Below are 23,046 nucleotides of genomic sequence, written 5' to 3'. Positions count from 1 at the left end.
TGCCACCCGGTCTAGTACCCTGCCCAACATGGGCCAGGGCGGGAACACATAGAGAAGCTCTTGTGTCGGCCATTGTTGGAGAAGAGCATCTACTCCCAGGGATCGAGGGTCCCGTCCTCTGCTGAAGAAGCGCGGCACTTGGCAATTGGCCGATGACGCCATCAGATCTAGGCTCGGCTGGCCCCAGCGCTTCGTGATGTCCAAGAACGCCTGAGCAGATAGCTGCCACTCTCCGGGCTCCAAGGTATGGCGACTGAGAAAGTCCGCCTTGACATTCATGACTCCGGCAATGTGGGCCGCTGACAGCTGTTCCAGGTTCGCTTCCGCCCACTGGCATAGACTCATAGCTTCCTTGGCTAGAGGGGCGCTCTTGGTACCTCCCTGGCGGTTGACATAGGCCACAGCCGTGGCATTGTCCGACAGGACCCGTACAGGCTTCAACACCAGTACCGGGATGAACTCCAAAAGCGCCAACCGAATGGCCCTGAGTTCCAGGAGGTTGATAGACCACTTTGCCTCTGCAGGAGACCAGAGCCCCTGCGCTGTCCTTCCCAAGCAGTGGGCTCCCCAGCCCGACAACGAGGCGTCCGTCGTGACGACAATCCACTCTGGGGACACCAGAGGCATTCCCGCAGACAACTTGTCTGTCTGCATCCACCAGCTCAGCGCCTTGCGCACTGCTGGATCCAAGGGAAGACGCACCGCATAATCCTCCGACATCGGAGTCCAGCGCTGCAGCAGAGAGTGTTGTAGTGGTCTCATATGAGCCCTGGCCCAGGGCACTACTTCCATCGTGGCCGTCATAGAGCCCAACAGCTGCACATAGTCCCAAGCCCGAAGAGGAGAGGCTACTAGGAACTGGTCCACCTGAGTCTGAAGCTTGACAATCCGATTGTCTGGCAGGAACACTCTGCCCACTTGGGTGTCGAATCGAACTCCCAGATACTCCAGGGACTGAGTCGGGCGCAGCTGGCTCTTCTCCCAGTTGATGATCCATCCCAGGGAGCTCAAAAGAGCAACTACCCGGTCCACAGCTCTGCCGCACTCTGCATAAGAGGGGGCTCGGATCAACCAGTCGTCCAGATAAGGATGGACTTGTACTCCTTCCTTTCGCAGGAAGGCCGCTATGACCACCATTACCTTGGAAAAGGTCCGCGGAGCAGTAGCCAACCCGAACGGGAGGGCTCTGAACTGGAAGTGTCGGCCCAGGACTGCAAAACGCAGAAAGCGTTGATGAGGAGGCCAGATGGGAATATGCAGGTACGCTTCCTTGATGTCCAAGGATGCCAGGTACTCCCCTGCCTTCACTGCCGCTATAACAGAGCGGAGAGTCTCCATGCGAAAGTGCCGCACTTTCAAGGCCCGATTGACCCCTTTGAGGTCGAGGATAGGCCGGACAGAACCTCCTTTCTTGGTACCACAAAGTAAATGGAGTAACGCCCCTTGCCAAGCTGACTTTCTGGCACCGGAACGACCGCACCCAGGCGGATCAGATTGTCCAAAGTCTGCTGCACTGCCACAGCTTTGACCGGAGACTTGCAGGGAGAGAGTACAAACCCGTCTCTTAAGGGTCGGCAGAACTCTAGCTTGTAGCCGTCTCTGATGACTTCCAGCACCCAAGCGTCTGAAGTTATTGTGGTCCACTCGCCCAGAAACGAGGACAGCCGTCCTCCAATCTGCACTGGGGCGTGGACCAATACCCCGTCATTGGGTACGAGACCCTGGGGGAGGACCGGAGGGAGCACCTCCGGGACGGCGGTCTCTGCGAAAGGAATGCTGCTTGGGGGAGAACTTCCTCTTAAAGGAAGAGGGGGCAGAAGCACCCGACCTGCCCGGGCGGTACCGACGGGCTTCCTGAAACCGTCCTCTGGAGGTACCGGGACGAGCACTAGCCCGAGCCCTGACCTCCGGTAACTTCTTGCCCTTAGACGTGCCGAGATCAGTCACGATTTTGTCCAGCTCGACCCCAAAGAGCAGCTTGCCTTTAAAAGGCAATCTAGCCAGGCGGGATTTTGAGGCGTGGTTAGCAGACCAATGTTTCAGCCAAAGCCACCGCCGCGCAGAGACAGTCTGAGCCATGCCTTTAGCTGAGGCTCTCAAGACATCATACAGCAAGTCTGCCAAATAGGCCAGGCCCGATTCCAGGGCTGGCCAATCATCCCTCAAGGAATGATCCGAGGGGAAAGCCCGCTGCACCATAGTCAGGCACGCCCTGGCCACATAGGAGCCGCAAACTGAGGCCTGCAAACTTAAAGCAGCCGCCTCAAAGGACGACCTTAAGGCCGCCTCCAATCTCCTGTCTTGGGCGTCCTTTAGGGCCGTGCCACCTTCCACCGGCAATGCCGTTTTCTTAGTCACCGCAGTGATTAAAGAATCCACGGTAGGCCACAGATAGGCCTCACGTTCACTCACAGCCAAAGGATAGAGGCGGGACATAGCCCTAGCCACTTTAAGGCTCGCTTCTGGGACATCCCATTGAGCCGAAATTAAGGTGTGCATGGCATCATGCACGTGGAAGGTTCTAGGCGGGCGCTTCGTCCCCAGCATAATGGCAGAGCCAACAGGGGCTGAGGGAGAGACGTCCTCCGGAGAGGAAATCTTCAAAGTGTCCATGGCCTGTAACAACAGGTTGGGCAAATCCTCCGGGTGAAAAAGCCGCGCTGCAGAGGGGTCATCCGCTCCATCCGAGCGGGGATCCGTCTCCTCCAAGGAATCCGCAAAGGACCGTTGGGAGACCCCAGACACGCTGCCCTCATCTACATCGGAGGAGACAAATTCCTCCAAGGCCTGGGAATCAACCCGAGGGCGTTTACCTCTGGGAACCTCAACCTCTTTACCAGAGGAGGGAGCGGGGGCAGCGTTGTGCATGAGGAAGGCCCGATGCAGCAGCAAAACAAACTCGGGGGAGAAACCCCCCAGACTGTGCACTTCCGCAGCCTGGGCAACAGCCCTAGGCGCTCTCTCAACCGGCGCTCGCAACAGCGGGGGAGAGACATGCTGCGCATCCAAAATGGCGTCCGGCGCGAAACTCCGCGAAGGAGCCGCGCGGGAAGAACGGCTCTTAACTTTAGCCGCTTCTGTGCCGTCGCCCAAATTAAGGGCGTTCATGGCATTAATGTCTCCAACCTCAAGGGCGGCCCAAGAAGAAGCTGTCCGAGCCGCGTGGCCGGCCAAGATGGCGGAGGCGAGGAGCGGGGGATGGGCGTTTATGGCGGGAAAAAACGCCACGCCGGAGGAAGGACCGGGACATGCATCGGTCGCGAAACTGTCACCCACCAAGGGCGAATCCGGCTTGAAGACCCCCGCATCCCCTCTAGAAGCGCTCGAGCGACCCGGGGAGCGACCCTTTGCGCCCTCGCCCTCCGACGCCATGTGCCACGAGGAGAAGAATCGGGGAACCCCCGCCCGCTATAAAAAGGTAAAAATTACCTGCTGTCCGCTCCGAGTCGTAACGACCTGGTGTCTCAGTGAGTAGCTGCAATAGATGCTTAAATAAACGTCGAAATAAACGCCTTTAAGGCCGTTCAAAATTTTTTTTTTTTTTTTTTTTTTTTTAACGGAGCCAGCGGGAGGGGGGAGAAAAGGAGGGACCTGGCACCACCAGGTTTGCACTTGCTCAAAAGAGCCCTCAACCCCAGGCACTCAACAAAACCTAAAAATTAGGCTTGGAGGCCTAGCCAGAGCTGCTGCTGATGTGTGACCACCACCTGCTGAGATAGAGAACATACTGAGGAGTTTCCGGCAGCACATGACCACATATAGGGAGGCAAAAGTTTGCTCTCTATCTCCACCTGCTGGTAGATGGACACAACCCACCAGTCTATGGATTGATCAGCTTGATGATATGGAAGTTAGTGTTTAACTTTCAAAAAGGAGACTATGATAAAATGAGAAGAACAGTGAAAAAAAAAAAAAAAAACTTAGAGGAGCGGCTGTGAGGGTCAAAAATTTAAATCAGGTGTGGATGCTGTTCAAAAACACCATCCTGGAAGCCCAGGCCAAATATATTCAGTGTATTAAAACAGACCAAACGACAGCCAGCATGGTTAAAAATTGAGGTGAAGGAATCTATTAGAGCTAAAAGAAAATTCTTCAGAAAATGGAAGAAGGAACCGACTGAAAATAATAAGAAACAGCATAAGGAATATCAAGTTAAAGGCAAAGTGCTGATAAGAAAGGCAAAGAGGGACTTTGAAAAAAAGATTGTGTTGGAGGCAAAAACACATAGTAAAATTGTTTTTAGGTATATTAAAAAAAGCATGAAGCTGGCAAAAGAATCGGTTGGACCGCTAGATGACCGAGGGGTAAAAGGGGCAATCAGGGAAGACAAAGCCATAGCAATTAAATGAATTTTTTGCTTCGGTCTTCTCTGAGGAAGATTTGGGAGAGATACCAGTGCCAGAAATGATATTCGAAGCTGACGAGTTGGAGAAACTGAATGAAATCTCTATAAACCTAGAGTATGTAATGGCGCAATTTGAGAGATTGGGGTTTAAAGGAGGAACTGTAAGTTAGTGATAGGCTGATATCCTTAATACTTTAGCAAGTCTTAAATTACGGAAAAACTCAAAAAACACTAAGATGGAGTCAGCAGTCCAGCAGCGAGAGGGGTGCTATCCAGTCTTTTGCATTGAGTGTCACATGTATGATTATCTCCCAATTGGTGAGGTGTCATATGTGTGTGCCCGATGCAAAGAGCTCCTAGCTCTCAGAGAACGTGTCCGTTCTCTTGAGGCTAGAGTAGCAGACTTGATGGAGCTGAGGGAGACAGAGAGGTGCATAGAGGAGACCTACAGGGATGTTGTAGAGAAGTCCCACCTCCAGTCAGGTAGCCCCTGTGCTACCTTGGAGGAGGGAGGTCTCCTAGAAGGAGAGCATCACCCTGGTGAAGTAGGAAGTACTCCTGTAGCCAGGACCTGCCCACCAGGGGATGTATTATCCTTTCGCACCGAGGATATATCTCCAAATGTTGCCCGGGAGGGAAAGGTTAGGACAGCTGTTGTACTTGGTGATTCGATCATTAGGCATATAGATAGCTGGGTGGCTGGTGGACGTGAGGATCGCCTGGTGACTTGCCTGCCTGGTGCGAAGGTGGCGGACCTCACGCGTCACCTAGATAGGATTTATATAGTGCTGGGGAGGAGACGGCTGTCTTGGTACATGTGGGTACTAATGACATAGGAAAATGTGGGAGAGAGGTTCTGGAAGCAAAATTTAGGCTCTTAGGTAGAAAGCTGAAATCCAGATCCTCCAGGGTAGCATTTTCTGAAATGCTACCTGTGCCACGCGCAGGGCCCAAGAGACAGGCAGAGCTCCAGAGTCTCAATGCGTGGATGAGACGATGGTGCAGGGAGGAGGGCTTTAGATTTGTTAGGAACTGGGCAACATTCTGGGGAAGGGGGAGCCTATTCCGAAAGGATGGGCTCCATCTTAACCAGAGTGGGACCAGGCTGCTGGCATCGGCGTTTAAGAAGGAGATAGAGCAGCTTTTAAACTAGAAATGGGGGGAAGGCCGACAGTCGCTCAAAAGAGCATGGTTCGGGATAAGGTATCTTTCAAAGATATCACCATAACAGGGAAGATAGAGTATCCTGATAGTGAGGTTGCAAAAGAGATTGTAGTAGATCGGGTATCTTTAAATAACAATAAAAATCAGACAAAAGATTGCCAATTAATACTGTCAAGTACTAAGCATGATGTACTTAGGAACAACAAACATAGTTTGAAATGTCTATATGCGAATGCCAGGAGCCTAAGAAATAAGATGGGGGAGTTGGAATATATTGCACTAAATGAAAAATTAGATATAATAGGCATCTCTGAGACCTGGTGGAAGGAGGATAACCAGTGGGACACTGTCATACCGGGGTACAAATTATATCGTAGTGATAGGGTGAATCGGATTGGTGGAGGGGTAGCATTGTATATTAACGAGAGCCTTGAATCAAATAGATTGAAAATTCTGCAGGAAACAAAACACTCCTTGGAATCACTGTGGATTGAAATTCCATGTGCAAAGGGGAAAAGGATAGTGATAGGAGTGTACTACCGTCCGCCTGGCCAGGACGAACAGACGGATGCGGAAATGTTAAAGGAAATCAGGGACGCAAACAAACTGGACAACACAATAATAATGGGGGATTTCAATTACCCGCATATAGACTGGGTTAATGTAACATCTGTACACGCAAGGGACATAAGATTTCTTGATGAAATCAAGGACAGCTTCATGGAACAGCTAGTTCAGGAGCCGACAAGAGAAGGAAAAATACTAGACTTAGTCCTTAGTGGTGCTCATGATCTAGTGCAGGGGGTAACGATACGAGGGCCGCTTGATAACAGTGATCATAATATGATCGGTTTTGATATTGGCATTGAAGGAAGTGAAACTAGGAAATCAAGTACGCTAGCGTTTAACTATAGAAAAGGTGATTACGACAAAATGAGAAAAATGGTGAAAAAAAGACTGAAAGGAGCAGCTCGCAGAGTAAAAAACTTGCATCAGGCGTGGATGCTGTTTAAAAACACCATCCTGGAGGTTCAGGACAAATATATTCCACGTATTAGAAAAAAGGGAAAAAAGACTAAACGTCAGCCGGCGTGGCTAAACAGTAAGATAAAGGAAATCATTAGAGCCAAAAAACAATCCTTCAGAAAGTGGAGAAGAGAACCAACTGAAAGTAACAGGATAGATCATAAGGAATGCCAAGCCAAATGCAAAGTGGAGATAAGGAGGGCAAAAAAGGACTTTGAGAAGAAATTAGCGTTGGAAGCAAAAATACATAGTAAAAATTTTTTTAGATACATTAAAAGCAGGAAACCGGCCAAAGAGTCGGTTGGGCCGCTGGACGAAAATGGTGTTAAAGGGGCGATCAAGGAGGACAAAGCCGTAGCGGAGAAATTAAATGAATTCTTTGCTTCGGTCTTCACCGAGGAGGATTTGGGGAGGACACCGGTGCCGGAAAGAATATTTGAAGCGGGGGAGTCGGAGAAACTAAACAAATTCTCTGTAACCTTGGAGGATGTAATGGGTCAGTTCAGCAAGCTGAAGAGTAGTAAATCACCGGGACCTGATGGTATTCATCCCAGAGTATTAATAGAACTAAAAAATGAACTTGCGGAGCTACTGTTAGAAATATGCAATCTGTCCCTAAAATCGAGTGTAGTACCGGAAGACTGGAGGGTAGCCAATGTTACTCCGATTTTTAAGAAGGGTTCCAGAGGAGATCCGGGAAATTATAGACCGGTGAGTCTGACGTCGGTGCCGGGCAAGATGGTGGAGGCTATTATTAAGAATAAAATTGCAGAGCATATACAAAACATGGACTGATGAGACAAAGTCAGCACGGATTTAGTGAAGGGAAGTCTTGCCTCACCAATCTAATGCATTTTTTTGAGGGGGTAAGCAAACATGTGGACAATGGGGAGCCGGTTGATATTGTATATCTGGATTTTCAGAAGGCGTTTGACAAAGTGCCGCACGAAAGACTCCTGAAGAAATTGCAGAGTCATGGAATCGGAGGTAGGGTATTATTATGGATTAAGAACTGGTTGAAAGATAGGAAGCAGAGAGTAGGATTGCGTGGCCAGTATTCTCAGTGGAGGAGGGTAGTTAGTGGGGTCCCGCAGGGGTCTGTGCTGGGTCCGTTGCTTTTTAATGTATTTATAAATGACCTAGAGATGGGAATAACTAGTGAGGTAATTAAATTCGCCGATGACACAAAATTATTCAGGGTCGTCAAGTCGCAGGAGGAATGTGAACGATTACAGGAGGACCTTGCGAGACTGGGAGAATGGGCGTGCAAGTGGCAGATGAAGTTCAATGTTGACAAGTGCAAAGTGATGCATGTGGGTAAGAGGAACCCGAATTATAGCTACGTCTTGCAAGGTTCCGCGTTAGGAGTTATGGATCAAGAAAGGGATCTGGGTGTCGTCGTCGATGATACGCTGAAATCTTCTGCTCAGTGTGCTGCTGCGGCTAGGAAAGCGAATAGAATGTTGGGTGTTATTAGGAAGGGTATGGAGTCCAGGTGTGCGGATGTTATAATGCCGTTGTATCGCTCCATGGTGCGACCGCACCTGGAGTATTGTGTTCAGTACTGGTCTCCGTATCTCAAAAAAGATATAGTAGAATTGGAAAAGGTACAGCGAAGGGCGACGAAAATGATAGTGGGGATGGGACGACTTTCCTATGAAGAGAGGCTGAGAAGGCTAGGGCTTTTCAGCTTGGAGAAGAGACGGCTGAGGGGAGATATGATAGAAGTGTATAAAATAATGAGTGGAATGGATCGGGTGGATGTGAAGCGACTGTTCACGCTATCCAAAAATACTAGGACTAGAGGGCATGAGTTGAAGCTACAGTGTGGTAAATTTAAAACGAATCGGAGAAAATTTTTCTTCACCCAACGTGTAATTTGTTGGAATGTAATTGTATTTTACATGCATTGCCTGTCACCTATTATTTCTCTGTGATTACTCTGTGACCTCTGATGTGAATTACTTAGAGAGGTCACACAGCTATGCAACTTCCTGTGGGGATTAGATGCAGCACATGCAGCACATGGAGCACATGGAGCTCATGATCTCTCCTAACCTGAGAGGATCTATGGTGGTGTGAGCATCCATTACCATCTAAGCACATGGAAGGAGCTGATAATACAAATGTATAGTAATATGTATATATAAGCCTGTCTGATTATAATCTAACTACAAACTGTGAGTAAACAGATGTTTTGTTACTTCAACTTTAAAGTGACTCAGCAGTGAATTATTCAGGGGTGAATGAGAGAGAGATGAAGAAAGAAATTAACATTTCTAAAGCTGAAGCTGTGTGTACTAAAATCTGCTAATTATTTACTACAAATAATCCAACAAAAGGGTTATGGGCCCAGGGCTCAGGAATTGAAAAAGAAGAGAAATATTACCAGGCAGAAAAAAAGGCCACATTTTTTCTCTTAAGTTTTAAAGGAAAGATTCAGTCTGTCTCTCTCTCCCCCCACACAGCAGACAGAAGGCTAAGAAAATGGCTGAGGGAAGAAATTCACCATTGTTCTATTCTCTCAAGGTGCCTAGATTAACTGAGTTTAATTATCAACAGTGGGAATTAAGATTCATATGTCTCCTTCGAGCAAAAAGATTAAATATATGCTTAGACCAAGACAGAACAGCTGAAAATATGGCTGAATGGGACAATGCAAACTATTATGTGAAGTGCATGCTTTTGGAAGCTCTCTCAGAGAAACAAGCCATATTAGTGGAGGGAAAAGATACACCAAAGGACATTTTATATAAACTGAGAACTATGTATGCAACTACATATGCAAAGCAGCAACCAATTTGGTTGGCAGAGTTGAATGAAACCAAATTAAGGGATAAAAGTAAATGTAATGATCACATTATGCATCTTATGTCTTCATTTCAAAAGCTAGAACTTTCTGGAATTCCCATGTGTGATGCATTGAAAAGAGCATTTCTTTTTACCTCACTATCAAAGAAGTTTGATGTTTTTAGGTCTGTAAATGAGGCCATTGAAGGGCAATCTTTTGAACAGGCAACATCAAAACTAAGGCAGGAATGCATAATAAATGATTCTGAGGAGATGTGTTCTCAAAGCAAGTCAGAGAGAAATGAAACAAATTTCTTGGCAAAGAACAGAGGAAGGCGGAGCTATGGGAAAACTCCACCCAAGGGCAAGCTGATTTGCTACTCATGTGGAAAGGAGGGACATGTATCTAAATGGTGTAAGGAAACACAAAACACTCCCTCTAGCTCACCTAAGCCAATGGAACTAAAGAATTTTCAAACCAGGAAATGTATGAAGGACAAAGATAAACACAAGGGCTTTCTAATGGCAGAAAAATCTTTGACTATGGTAAATAATAATTCAAATGAAAGTACTTGGATTTTGGATTCAGGGAGCACATGCCATTTAACCAATTGTAAGAATTTCTTTCAGGAAATGTGTCCAGAGGAAGGTATTCTTAAAACTGCAAACGCAGGGACTGCTAAGATCCAAGCAAAAGGTATTGGATTCTTAAAATGCAAAGTGTCTAATGAAGTTAAAGAAATTCCTGTAAGTGATGTCTTGTATATTCCCCAAGCAGTTTGCAATATGCTTAGTGTATCTACATTAGATAAGAAGGGATTTGCGATTCATTTTGAAAACAGTAAGTGCACAATCTCTAAAAATGATGAAGTGTATGCTGAAGCTTTTATGCATAATGATGTTTATAAGCTGAACATTTCAGGTGAAGCCTCACATATGGCGCAAGTAAGGAAGAATGATGGTAAATGTAGTCTGGAAATCTGGCATCGCCGCCTGGGACATCGTGATTCTAAGGTGATCCAGGATCTTTACAGTAAGCAACTGGCCACCGGCATTCAGATAAGTGCAGATGCTGGTAAAATGGAGAAATGCATAGACTGTGTTACTCAAAAAGGTGTGAGACCCTCATTTCCTGCATACACAGGAAATAGGAGTAATAAAGTACTGGACTTAATACACAGTGACTTATGTGGACCGTTTAATATCCCATCATTGGGAAATAACAGATTTGTGCTAATATTCTTGGATGATTTCTCTAGATATTGTGTGGCCTATTTGCTGAAAGAGAAAAGTCAAGTCACAGACATGCTGAAGAAATACGTAGCCATGGTGAGCAATAAATTTGAAAGAAAACCAAAGGTTCTTCAGACCGACAATGGTGGTGAGTTCACTTCACAAAGCATGTGCACATTTCTAGAACAAGAAGGCATTCAGCATATCACAACAGTAGCTTATACACCAGAGCAAAATTCTGTTGCAGAGAGAAAATTTAGGTCACTTGTGGAAATGACCAGATGTATGCTGTCAGATAGCAATCTCCCTAAAAGACTATGGGGGAAGCCATTCTCACAGCAGTGTACCTACAAAACAGAATGCCAACTAAAGGCGCTGAGCGCACACCACATGAGACATGGCATGGTAGGAAGCCAAACCTGTCACACATAAGAACATTTGGAAGTACAGCATATGCTCATGTACCAAAGCAAAGAAGGCATAAGCTGGATTCCACAACAGAAAGGGGCATTTTAGTTGGCTATGCTCCAGGACACAAAGGATATAGAATTTTGAATCTGAAAACTGGCATTGTTGGCATAAGACATGTTACATATTTTGATGAAAACAAAAGGGTTGATAAAGGCTGGATTATCCCAGATGAGCCTTATCATCCAGAATATGAAACTAGAACCATAATAGACATGCCAGTGTATATAAATGCCATACCAAGGCAGATGTCTGAAAGCAACTCATCTGTATCTAACGAGGAACAGGCAGAGGAAACAGACACAGAAAGGATCATTGAAGAAGACAGTACAGTTGGAGAAGGGGAATCAATTGGAGAAGGACTCTCAGATTTAGAGGATGCAGAAAGGTCAGACCAACCTGTTGTCAGACGCTCATCCAGGGAAAACAAAGGTGTTCCACCCCCAAGACTGTCTTACCTAACAAAGTCAGCAGAAGCTCAAGAGCCCTTAACATGGGATGAGATTGAGAAAATGTCAGCAGAAGAAGCTGCTGAATGGCATAAAGCTGCACAAGAAGAAATTGATGCATTGGATAAAAATAATACTTGGATTCTTACAAAATTACCTCCTGGCAAGAAAGCTATAGGATGCAAATGGGTATTCAAGTTAAAAAGGAATGCACAAGGAAAAGTGGAAAGGTATAAAGCCAGATTAGTGGCAAAGGGATATCTTCAAAAATATGGAGAAGATTTTGATGAAGTGTTTGCACCTGTAGTGAAACACACGACAATTAGAACACTTCTGAGCATTGCAGTCTCAAAAGGCATGCAAGTCAACCACATTGATGTGAAAACAGCGTTTCTTCACGGAGATATAACTGAAGACTTGTACATGGAACAGCCAACAGGTTTCATAAATACAAAACAAAGACAGCTAGTGTGTAAATTAAACAAAGGTCTTTATGGATTAAAGCAAAGTGCAAAATGTTGGAATGAAAAATTGCATGAAATATTGACAAATTTAGGATTTAAACAAGGTGAAGCAGATAAATGCTTGTACACTAGGTGCACAAATGGACAATATGCATACATTTTAGCTTTTGTTGATGATCTGCTCATTGCAAGCAAAAGTGAGCAAGAGTACAAGGACATTGTAAAATGTTTAAACCACAATGTTGAGATAAAAGAACTTGGAAATGTGTCATACTATCTTGGTATAGAAATTGAGAAACAAAATGATGGTTCTTATCTTCTAAGCCAGAAGCAGAAAATAAATGAGCTTATTGAAAGTTTAGGTATGCAAGATGCCCAAGTTGTAAGCACTCCCATGATCACTGATTTTCTGAAGGATGAAACAGTAAGAGAACCTTTACCAGATAACATCCAATATAGATCAGCCATAGGTAAGCTTTTATATCTAGCTACCACATACAGGGCTGATATAGCAAATGCAGTAGGAATTTTGAGCAGAAGGGTCAGCTCACCTACCAAATCAGATTGGACTGCAGTTAAAAGGATGGTAAGGTATTTAAAGGGTACCATTGATTGTAAATTAAAGATTTCAGCCAATAGTAATCCAAAACTAATATGTTACTGTGATTCAGATTGGGCAGGGGATCATTCTGATTATAAATCCACAAGTGGATATGTGTTTATGTATGGAAATGTACAAATTTCATGGGCCAGTCATAAACAAAGTATTGTGAGTCTGTCTTCTACAGAAGCTGAATATGTGGCTGTATCGGAAGCGTGCAGAGAACTGATGTGGATTGAAAAACTTATGCTGGATTTTGGTATAGCTGAAAAGAGACCAATCCAGATAATGGAAGATAATCAGAGCTGCATCCGACTGTCACAGAATGACAAGGTTCAGTCACGCACCAAGCACATCGCAACGAAATACCACAACGTGCGAGAGTTGGCGAAAGAAGGGGTCATCAGTCTACACTATTGTCACACCAGTGAGATGACAGCTGACATCATGACCAAACCGTTACCCAGAGAACATTTTGTGAATCTGCGTATAAAGCTTGGACTTTGTATGAATAAATAATTGCATGACAGTTATGCATGAGAAGGGGTTTGTTGGAATGTAATTGTATTTTACATGCATTGCCTGTCACCTATTATTTCTCTGTGATTACTCTGTGACCTCTGATGTGAATTACTTAGAGAGGTCACACAGCTATGCAACTTCCTGTGGGGATTAGATGCAGCACATGCAGCACATGGAGCACATGGAGCTCATGATCTCTCCTAACCTGAGAGGATCTATGGTGGTGTGAGCATCCATTACCATCTAAGCACATGGAAGGAGCTGATAATACAAATGTATAGTAATATGTATATATAAGCCTGTCTGATTATAATCTAACTACAAACTGTGAGTAAACAGATGTTTTGTTACTTCAACTTTAAAGTGACTCAGCAGTGAATTATTCAGGGGTGAATGAGAGAGAGATGAAGAAAGAAATTAACATTTCTAAAGCTGAAGCTGTGTGTACTAAAATCTGCTAATTATTTACTACAAATAATCCAACATAATTAGACTCTGGAATTCGTTGCCGGAGAACGTGGTACGGGCGGTTAGCTTGACGGAGTTTAAAAAGGGGTTAGATAGATTCCTAAAGGACAAGTCCATAGACCGCTATTAAATGGACTTGGAAAAATTCCGCATTTTTAGGTATAACTTGTCTGGAATGTTTTTACGTTTGGGGAGCGTGCCAGGTGCCCTTGACCTGGATTGGCCACTGTCGGTGACAGGATGCTGGGCTAGATGGACCTTTGGTCTTTCCCAGTATGGCACTACTTATGTACTTATGTACTTAGCAAATCTCCTGGACCAGATGGTATTAATCCCAGAGTACTGACAGAACTGAAAAATGAACTGACGGAACTATTGTTAGTAATATGTAATTTTTCATTAAAATCGAGCGTGGTACCGGAAGATTGGAGGGTAGCCCATGTAACCCCAATATTTAAAAAAGGTTCCAGAGGGGATCCAGGAAATTATAGACCGGTGACCCTGACGTCCGTACCGGGCAAAATGGTAGACACTATTATAAAGAACAAAATTACAGAGCGTATGTTCTGTCCTCTGACAGCCTTTTCCTGATTAATGTGGCTCTAGGGTGAGTGTGACACTTTTTCTGTCATTCTCACTGCAGAGTCACATGAGTGTTGCATTGTGGGGGGTGTAGTTATCAGGCAATGTGTCTTCACTAGCCTGTCTGTATAGAACTGTTATATGATTGGTTATGCTGTTGCTAGTTGGCAGACTGTTCCCATTGGTGGTTTTCCTCCTGCTCACTGGGTCAGAGTGTGCCCTTTTCTGTTCCCTTTAGTCTGAGGTAGGCTCCATTTGTTAGACAGTACAGAACCCTTTCCTGTGTTACCCTCTGTTAGAGTACTTAGTTTTTACCTTGAATATATCTTACTAAAAAAAGATATTGTACTCCATTCAACCAGCTCTGAGCTAATGGTGTTTTCAGAATCACGGAGACTCTTTGCCATTGGGGCAGAACCTCTGATCTACAGTTGACTGTGAGTAAACATTGTGTTATTCAAATAAAGGACTTTCAGAGAGATAGAGTCTTCAGGTGTGAACTGGTGTACCGAGGTTATACGTCAGGATATAAGACTTAGAAGCTGCAAGTCTTAGAGGCCTGAACAGCGTAAGTACCCAGATGCCATTTGCATGTCTGAGTATAAGATTCAGATGAACATTTATTAGCAGGAGTTGTTGCTTGAAAAGAAGTGGTTCTTTGATAAGTCTATTGATAAGGCTTCTTCCTCTGCTCATGAATTGTTTAAGCAGGTTAAGACTTTAACTATTGTGTCATCTATGCCTTTCTATAGTATACCATGTCAGGAGTCTGCAGACTTTTTCCTAAACAAGGTAGCTGATATTTCTAGTTCCTTTGGAGATATTGGACTGCCTCAAGAGCAGGCCTGTGCCCAGGAAGACAGATAGTTGAGTTTTTTGATAGTCTCCAAGGAGCAAGTGAAAACTGTGGTAAGGTTAGCCCCTCTTTTTGTCTGTTGGGCAGTTGTGGCCTGGTGATCATTAAAGCCATGAAAAATGACCTTTTAGACTCTCTGACTGCCATTGTGAATAAGTTATTGCAGGAAGGGGCTGTTTCAGTGGCTCTACAAAAAGGCTTCTGTCCATCCCCTGTTGAAGGGTAGTGCTCTAGATCCTACTCAGGTGGTTAATTATAGTCCAATTTCATCAATGAATTTTCTGGCAAAATTTTTGGAAAAGCTGGTGTTAGATCAATTGAGGGATTTTCTGGAGCAAAATGAGTTAACTGATGTATGTCAGTATGGCTTTAGAGCTAAGCACTTAACTGAGACATTGTTAGTCTCTGTTTTGGATTCGATTCATGCTGGATTTGACCACGGTGAGGAATATCATGATATATTCTTGGACATTTCTGCCACCTTTGACACACTTCATCACGAAATACTGATAAACAGGCTGTATTCTTTGGGTATTCAGGGTACTATGCTGCAGTGGGTTCACTCTTTTTTTGTCTGACCGTTTTTTTCAAGTTTTTCTGGATAGTAACAAGTCAGCTTGATCTCCTATCACAACTGGAGTATCTCAGGGTTGTGCCCTCTCTGCAATCTTATTTAATATTTATTTGATGCCGGTCTGCCATGTGCTCTCAAGCTTGGGAGTCCAATATCAGCTTTACGTTGATGACCTTCAGTTCCTTTTTCCAGTACACTGGTCTGTTTTTCGTACAATGTGCTTTCAAAAGCTAAGCGCTTGATGTGCTGCCAACAAATTGAGGCTGAATCTAGGAAACACTTAAGATTATGTTTCTGTCAAATCATTTAGATCCCGAGTCTTTGCCTGGTACAGTGAATTTTGCTGGTGCTGAAATTCCAATTACTACTGAGTGTAAGTACCTTGGTGTGATCTTGGACTCTAAGCTATCTTTTAAGTCTCATATAAAGTGGGTTATTCAGAAAGCTTATTATAAACTAAGATTGTTACGACGTTTGAAGCTGCTGCTCTCTGAAGTTAATTTTTGGACTGTTTTGCAGGCTTTGGTAGTGGCAGTGTTGGATTACTGTAATTCTCTGTACCCTGGCCTCTCAAAGTCCATGATTCGTTCCCTGCAGATTGTGCAAAATTCTGCCACTAGGCTCTTGGCTGGTTTGTCAAACTTTGACCGTATCATTCTGGCTTTGAGAGATTTGCATTGGCTTCCAGTGTACTGGCGGATCAGGTTCAAGGCTCTGACTCTGATTTTTAAAGCCTTGAGGGTTGATGCTCTTTCCTCCTTGGTTTCTTTAGTTTTTTATTTTTATCAGCCCTCTCAAAATTTGCATTCTGTTGATAAGCACTTATTAGATATCCCTTCATTTAGGTACATCTGGCTTGAGGTCAATCAATCTGCAATGCTTCAAATTGATGGCACCTCAATTTGGAATACTTTACTAGTGGAACTGTGAGTGGTGCCACCAATTGTGCACATCAGGAAGCAGCTGAAATCACTCATATTTTACTCAGGTGTTTGGAGTCATAATGTAGGAGGCTGGGTCAGTATTCACAGTTAGTTGCTGTGTTGTTTGTTTTTTTGATATATGCTGTCTCAATACTGATGATTATGTACGTTCCTGTGTTGTACACTGCCCAGGGCAATTGGATAGAACAGTTTATAAATGTTTAAATCAATAAATAAATAACTGGCAGGAGCAGCAAGGAAAACAGTTCCAGAAACTGCCAAGCCAGTCTCAATAACGTTAAAGATTGGCTCCACTTGGAGCCATGAGCTGTGGTAGATGTAAGCTAACATGGTTCCAGTACAGGGAAACCAGCAGCACACCTCGCTCAGCCTGAAACCAGCAGGACATCTAAAAGTGGGTCCAACTCCACCACAGTCCCCAGGTAACCTCCGATTGCTGTATTCTCCTCAATGGGCCTGTAAGACCAGGACCCAACCATGTAGCTGACTGTAACCCAGTTGGGCTTCCACTGCTGCTGAAAGTGCCAATTCTCTCAGCTCTGGCTAAGGATGCCTATTCTTCCCTGCTAAGCAAGAACACCGTATCTGATGTAAATCACATTTTAAGGAAAGTGTACTTTTTTAAATATCCATTTGCCAATGTGATAATATATTTTGTTTCCAAAGTTTTCTGTGTGTTTATTTTATTAACAACAAAAAAAGAAAACTTTGGAAACAAAATACATTGTCAGGTTGTCAAATGAATATTTTAAAAAGTTCACTTTCCTTAAAATTTGATTTACCATAGATAGTGTTCTCCCTTAGAAGGGCAGCATTTTGGTACTACCATCACCCCGAAGGATGATTAGATTGAACAAACTCGACACTGCTGCTGTTTACCAATACAAACTGGAGCCGCAATACTTGCTGAAGGAGGTCCAGAGGCAGACCTCTTAGGAGACACAGCTACAACAACTATAGCTTCCCCCAAATTCCAGCGAATACCCCTAAAGAGCTGTAGCTATGAGACAAGGACCCTCTCTACTGCCCCAAACCATCAACAGAAGAAAGGAAACTGCTCCATACCTACCCTGGCCTCAGCAACTATTTTTTCCAAGGCATCAGATCCACCCAAGGGGGGGGACACTGAGGGGCTAAGAGAGAGAGAGAGAGAGAGAGAGAGAAAGAGAAACAAGAGAAGGGGTAAAGAATAAGAAATTCAAAAAGGGTCCTACTCACCCTTTCTGACTAAAACACCTGATCCACTGTCTTCAAGCCCTAGAAGCTGAGATCCATAGGCCAAACCTCTAGCCAAAAGACCCTCAGTGGAGGGGGAGGAAGAGAGAACCCAGCCCCTCACATCCAATCTCAGCCAATCCAGCTATACCAATTATCACCCATGGGATGGTGACCAGCTGAAAAGGGAGTGGGGATTGCATGAATACAAGCGATCTTTTCATTTGGTCAGGTAAGTTAAAATATTACTTTAACAGCACTAATATAGTTTTTCTTTAAAAAATTCTTGACTTTGAGTGTACGTATGCCCTAGAAAAGGAAAGGGGAGCAGAAGAAGGGATGTACAGGATCTGGTCTGCTGTTTCAGCAGCATGAGCCAGTCTGGTGACAACAGCAATACTGTTGAGTGGAGGAGTAGACTAGTGGTTAGAGCACCAGACCAGCGGTGCCTGGTTCAAATCCCACTGCTGCTCCTTGTGATTTTGGGCAAGTCACTCAACCATCCATTGTTTCAGGTACACAATTAGATTGTGAGCCCTTCAGGGACAGGGAAATACACAGTGAAAAACATGTGAGCAAAATCAAATAAATAAATAGCCCACAATACTGTGTAGTACCATAAGGAAAGGTTTGGATTCATTTACCAGCTGGGACTTCCACACTCCAGGCTGGCTGGGACTGTGGACCCATAATTGGAAGATTCCAGAGGAAGCCCTGGTGCATGGCCCATGCCGAGACCTCTTACTGCAATGACTGGAACAAAGTAAATTGGGAGGAGATGTCTAGGTGTCTCTAAATGAAGACTCATGATGCTGGAGATCAAAGGTGCATAAGAAAACTGCTGGTTCTAAAAAAAGAATTATGAAAAAATTTGTTCTCATAAACAATGGGGTTTAATTTACTATGGCTTTTCTCCCATTCTGTATATCGGGGGGGGGGGGGGGGGGCATATATTCAGTAGCTCTATATCCAGTTAACTTTAACTACATATTCATTATATCTGCTTAACTTAATTAGATCGATTCTTCAGGTTAACTTTAGGACATCTATTTGTGTAGCCTATCTTACTTGATCTGTTTAATCAGCTAGGGCTAATATTCAGCCCTTTCTGACTAATATAAGGCCAGGCCCCTGAAACACCCCAAATGATGCCCAGATACATTTATGCAGAGAAAAGGGAGGAAAATTCAATTTGTCCAGGCAACTCCCAAAGATTCCCAGACAAATCTTTTGAATACCATGCTCTTAGTAAATCAGGCCCAAATCATAACTTATTGAAGTGAAACTTACCAATTCTTTAATTATTTCTTCTGTATTCTGGTTTTCACTTTGAGTCATCTTCTAAACATGCTACAGGATCTGATAAGAGAAATGACAGGAGTTGATACTGTTACTGCATAGCTTCATATACAACAAAAACTCAAAATTTTACAGCTCATGTTTCGATCACATATTTAGTTAAAAGTAAAATATGTACTAAGAGGGATACCTAGTACAGTTAAAGCAATTGCAAATAACAAATGTATATGTGTAAAGTAAAATAAATATGTACAAACATCAGCTTGATTAACTAGGCACACCGAACTGCATAAAAAGAGGCTTGAGACTGATGAAGTGTCTGGCCTGGAACCTGTGAGCCCACGGAATCTAAGGCGAGGCTGAGGGAATGGACAGAAGGTCCAGTTCTGTCCTCCGCCAATGGCAGGTCCCCCTGCCATCCCCGAGGTTTGTAACCAACCTCTATAGAACATCTCTCAACGAGAAACCAAGTACCAAAGGCAGTGTCTAAATGTGATTTATAAGACTTGCCGCTGTCACATGTCTAACCCAGGGCCAACCGCTGGCTGAGAGCATCCAGAAATGACTGAAGCAGCTGGTCAGCATACTCATCAGAGTTAATGAGAATAGTTGGAACCATAGGAGCCAACTCTGTGGGTGCTTGAGCACCCCCAATATTGAGAAAATTCCTTGTATGTGCCCAGGGAGGGGTTATTTCCATTAAGCTTAGCACCCCCAATAATTGTGAAAAGTTGGCTCCTATGGTTGGAACCAGTGCGATATAGCATAGTAGAACCTGGCCATTGGAACCATTGCGTACCATCGATGCCAAGCTGCTATATGATTCCACAATTAGGTTAGACCTCTACAGAAAAAAATTGCTCCACAAGAGAGGTATCTAAGACCATGACAAAGTGCAAAAGAAAGGCAGACAGCTAGAGATGCCGCTGAAACAGAAGTGGTCGGAACTAATATGCTACAGTCCCGACCAATGGCAGAATACAATACCGGAGAGCAGAGCTGATGTGGAAGGCAACACAGCTTGGAGCACAACATTGTAGCAATCTCTGCGACATCAAACCGAACGGGTGATCGACCTGTGAAGCAACAGCGGAGAGTAAAGGAAAACAAAAGTTTCCCCATCTGAAACAGAGCAGAGAGACCCAGATTCCACAAATGTGCACAAAAGAGCCATGAACTTGAAACCATCAGGGTAACAAACAGCCACTACTCAGAATAAGCCATTTTACATCACAATGCTACTTATACACTGCATGCGGCAAAGACAGCTTCTGGAGATTTATCAGCTCTACTGCAGTGCAGAGATGTTTTTCAGGGAGAAAGACTTCTGACTGGGCAAGGAAGGCTGCGTGGGTGGATGAAAATATTGGGGGGGAGGCTGGGAGGTGGAATTGTGTGGTTGGGGGGAGTGCTGGGGTGGTGGTATGACCAGAATCTGACATACGCTTCCACTGCCAACTAGGGCAGTTAATAGAGAAGGGAGAGGGAGGGGGATAGAAGGTGAAGGAGGGGGGAGAGGGTAAGGATGGTAATAAGGAAGGATCTGGGGAAGGGGTAGGGTAGGACCGGGGGGTCTACGAAGCAAAAGGGAGTCAGGTCTAGGAGAGGGAAGGAATGTAACGGTGCCTGCATGAATGAAGGAACAGAGGGTGCTCTGCTTGTGCATTTGTGACTTGGAGGAATAGATGAGTTATAGTGTTCGTGTCCTTTAATGTCTGAGGCTTGAACTCTCCACAAAAGAGACAATTACTTTTTAAAGAGGCTACTAGGATGAAGGGGGGAATTTGCTTCATACAGGAGACTCATCTCCTGCTTGTTGAGGAGAAATTGCTGACCCATTGGCTTTACTATCAAATATTTTTGGCCTCTCATAAAATGGGGAGAACAAGTTAATACTAGGGAACAGCAATCCATAAAGAAATAGTATGCCAAGTGAAGGAGGTTGTATATAATAAAGAAGACAGATATCTCTTAGTTAAAGTATTCCTCAATCAACAACTGTACACTCTTCTAAATGTGTATGCCTTAAATGTAGATCAAAGTATCTTTTTTGATAAATTGAAAAATCTTGGGGAAGCACCTAGAGGGCTCTTTATGACATTTGTTTCCCTGTACTAGAAATTATACATACTACTCTGTTATTCATAACTTACCCCTGCACAGATTTTTGGCTGGTGGGGAGGGAAGTATGTCAGTGAGCATGACATGAGATTCAACCAAGAATGTGGTCTGATCATTCTCCTTTGACTGTCTCCCTAAATTTGGAAGGGATGGAGAGAGTGGGAGATGCTATTGGGTTTTAAATGATACAGACCCAAAGCACTGCTTGAAATTGCAGCATGACCTTAGGAAAGTTTTGGAGACAAATAATACTGGAGAGGTAAACCCTCTCACCTTGTTGAAAAGTTTAAATGCTGTAATACTGGGGAGATGTATCTTCTTAGGAGCCCATGTTAAAAAAAAAATCAAGGAATTGCACATAGCTGAGCTGTGTAGGCAGCTTTCACATTTGGAATTAGAACATATATACGATGAGGGTCGGGGTCAGACTCTCCATCAATTAGACTAACTAGGACTTGAGCTAAAGAAACTGGAACAGGTACAACAGGATTTTTTTTTTTTTGTAATAAAACTAGTAAGCTTCTTGCCCACAAATTGAAGAAAAAAAAGCATGAGAAACTATATTCTAAAAGTTAGAGATAAATTGGGGGGTAGTTCATACAGAGCCAGAATTGATCGGGAATTTGTAAAGTACTACAAGGAATTATATAAACCTGACCATGTGACCACTCAGGATGTCACTGATGACTATTTGGCTACAGTTAGGCTCCCTACATTAACAACTGGACAGGCAAATCAACTTTCTCAGCCTATTACAATCCAGGAGACCTGGGATGGATGGGTTCACCATAAATTTTATAACATTTTTAAAGGTTTATTTGCAGTCCCATTAACTCAGATGTTTAACTGTTTGGAGCTAGTGGAGGAATTGCCCCTCTCTATGATGTGAGCAAGTGCAAAGTGATGCATGTGGGAAAGAGGAACTCGAATTATAGCTACATCATGCAAGGTTCCACGTTAGGAGTCACGGACCAAGAAAGGGATCTAGGTGTCGTCGTTGATGATACGTTGAAACCTTCTGCTCAGTGTGCTGATGCAGCCAAGAAAGCAAATAAAATGTAAGGTATTAGGAAAGGAATGGAAAACAACAATGAGGATGTTATAATGCCTTTGTATCGCTCCATGGTGCAACAGCACCTCGAATATTGTGTTCAATTCTGGTCGCCGCATCTCAAAAAAGATATAGTGGAATTAGAAAACGTGAAGAAGGGTGATGAAAATGAAAAGGGAATGGGACGACTTCCCTATGAGGAAATGCTAAAGCGGCTAGAGATCTTCAGCTTGGAGAAAAGGCGGCTGAGGTGAGATATGATAGAGGTCTATAAAATAATGAGTGGAGTTGAATGGGTAGATGTGAAGTGTCTGTTTACACTTTCCAAAAATACTAGGACTAGGGGGCATGCGATGAAGCTACAATGTAGTAAATTTAAAATGAATCGGAGAAAGTTTTTCTTTACTCAACGTGTAATTGAACTCTGGAATTTGTTGCCAGAAAATGTGGTAAAGGCAGTTAGCTTAGCTGAGTTTAAAAAAGGTTTGGACGGCTTCCTAAAGGAAAAGTCCATAGACCGTTATTAAATGGACTTGGGGAAAATCCACTGTTTCTGGGATAAGAAATCTACAGATCCCAATTCACCGTCACAACAACAGCCGAATCAATACTTCCCCAATTGGAAATCGCTTTAGTTAGAATCAATCACCCAACCCTGCAAGATCACCTAAACCTTATCTTGTTCTATAGACCACCAGGCAACTGGCAAAACTGCCAAACACACTTCATGGACTTCCTATCGAATACGTGTGTCTCTGCCGAAAACCTTCTTATCATAGGAAATATCAACCTCCACCTTGATGACACTAACCTAACAAATGTAGCTGAATGCAAAGACTTCCTCCAACTTTGGGAGCTCCATTGGCCAAAGATA

At 44.1% G+C, this 23,046-nt stretch overlaps 1 protein-coding gene across 1 annotated transcript in view; it reads right to left on the bottom strand.

Moving 5' to 3' along the window:
* LRRC9 (leucine rich repeat containing 9) overlaps positions 1-23,046 on the bottom strand; it is a 469,353-nt gene that overhangs the window by 440,283 nt on the left and 6,024 nt on the right. The window contains exon 2 of the mRNA XM_030213856.1: positions 18,992-19,060. Within this exon, the coding sequence (XP_030069716.1) occupies positions 18,992-19,039 (48 nt within the window). The 5' untranslated portion in view covers positions 19,040-19,060. The remainder of the gene's footprint in view (positions 1-18,991; positions 19,061-23,046) is intronic.

Source organism: Microcaecilia unicolor, chromosome 9 (genome assembly GCF_901765095.1).
Source record: "Microcaecilia unicolor chromosome 9, aMicUni1.1, whole genome shotgun sequence".
Taxonomy (NCBI): Eukaryota; Metazoa; Chordata; class Amphibia; order Gymnophiona; family Siphonopidae; genus Microcaecilia; species Microcaecilia unicolor.
Note: the sequence above shows the minus strand (reverse complement) of the source record. Positions and strands in the feature narration are given on the sequence as shown.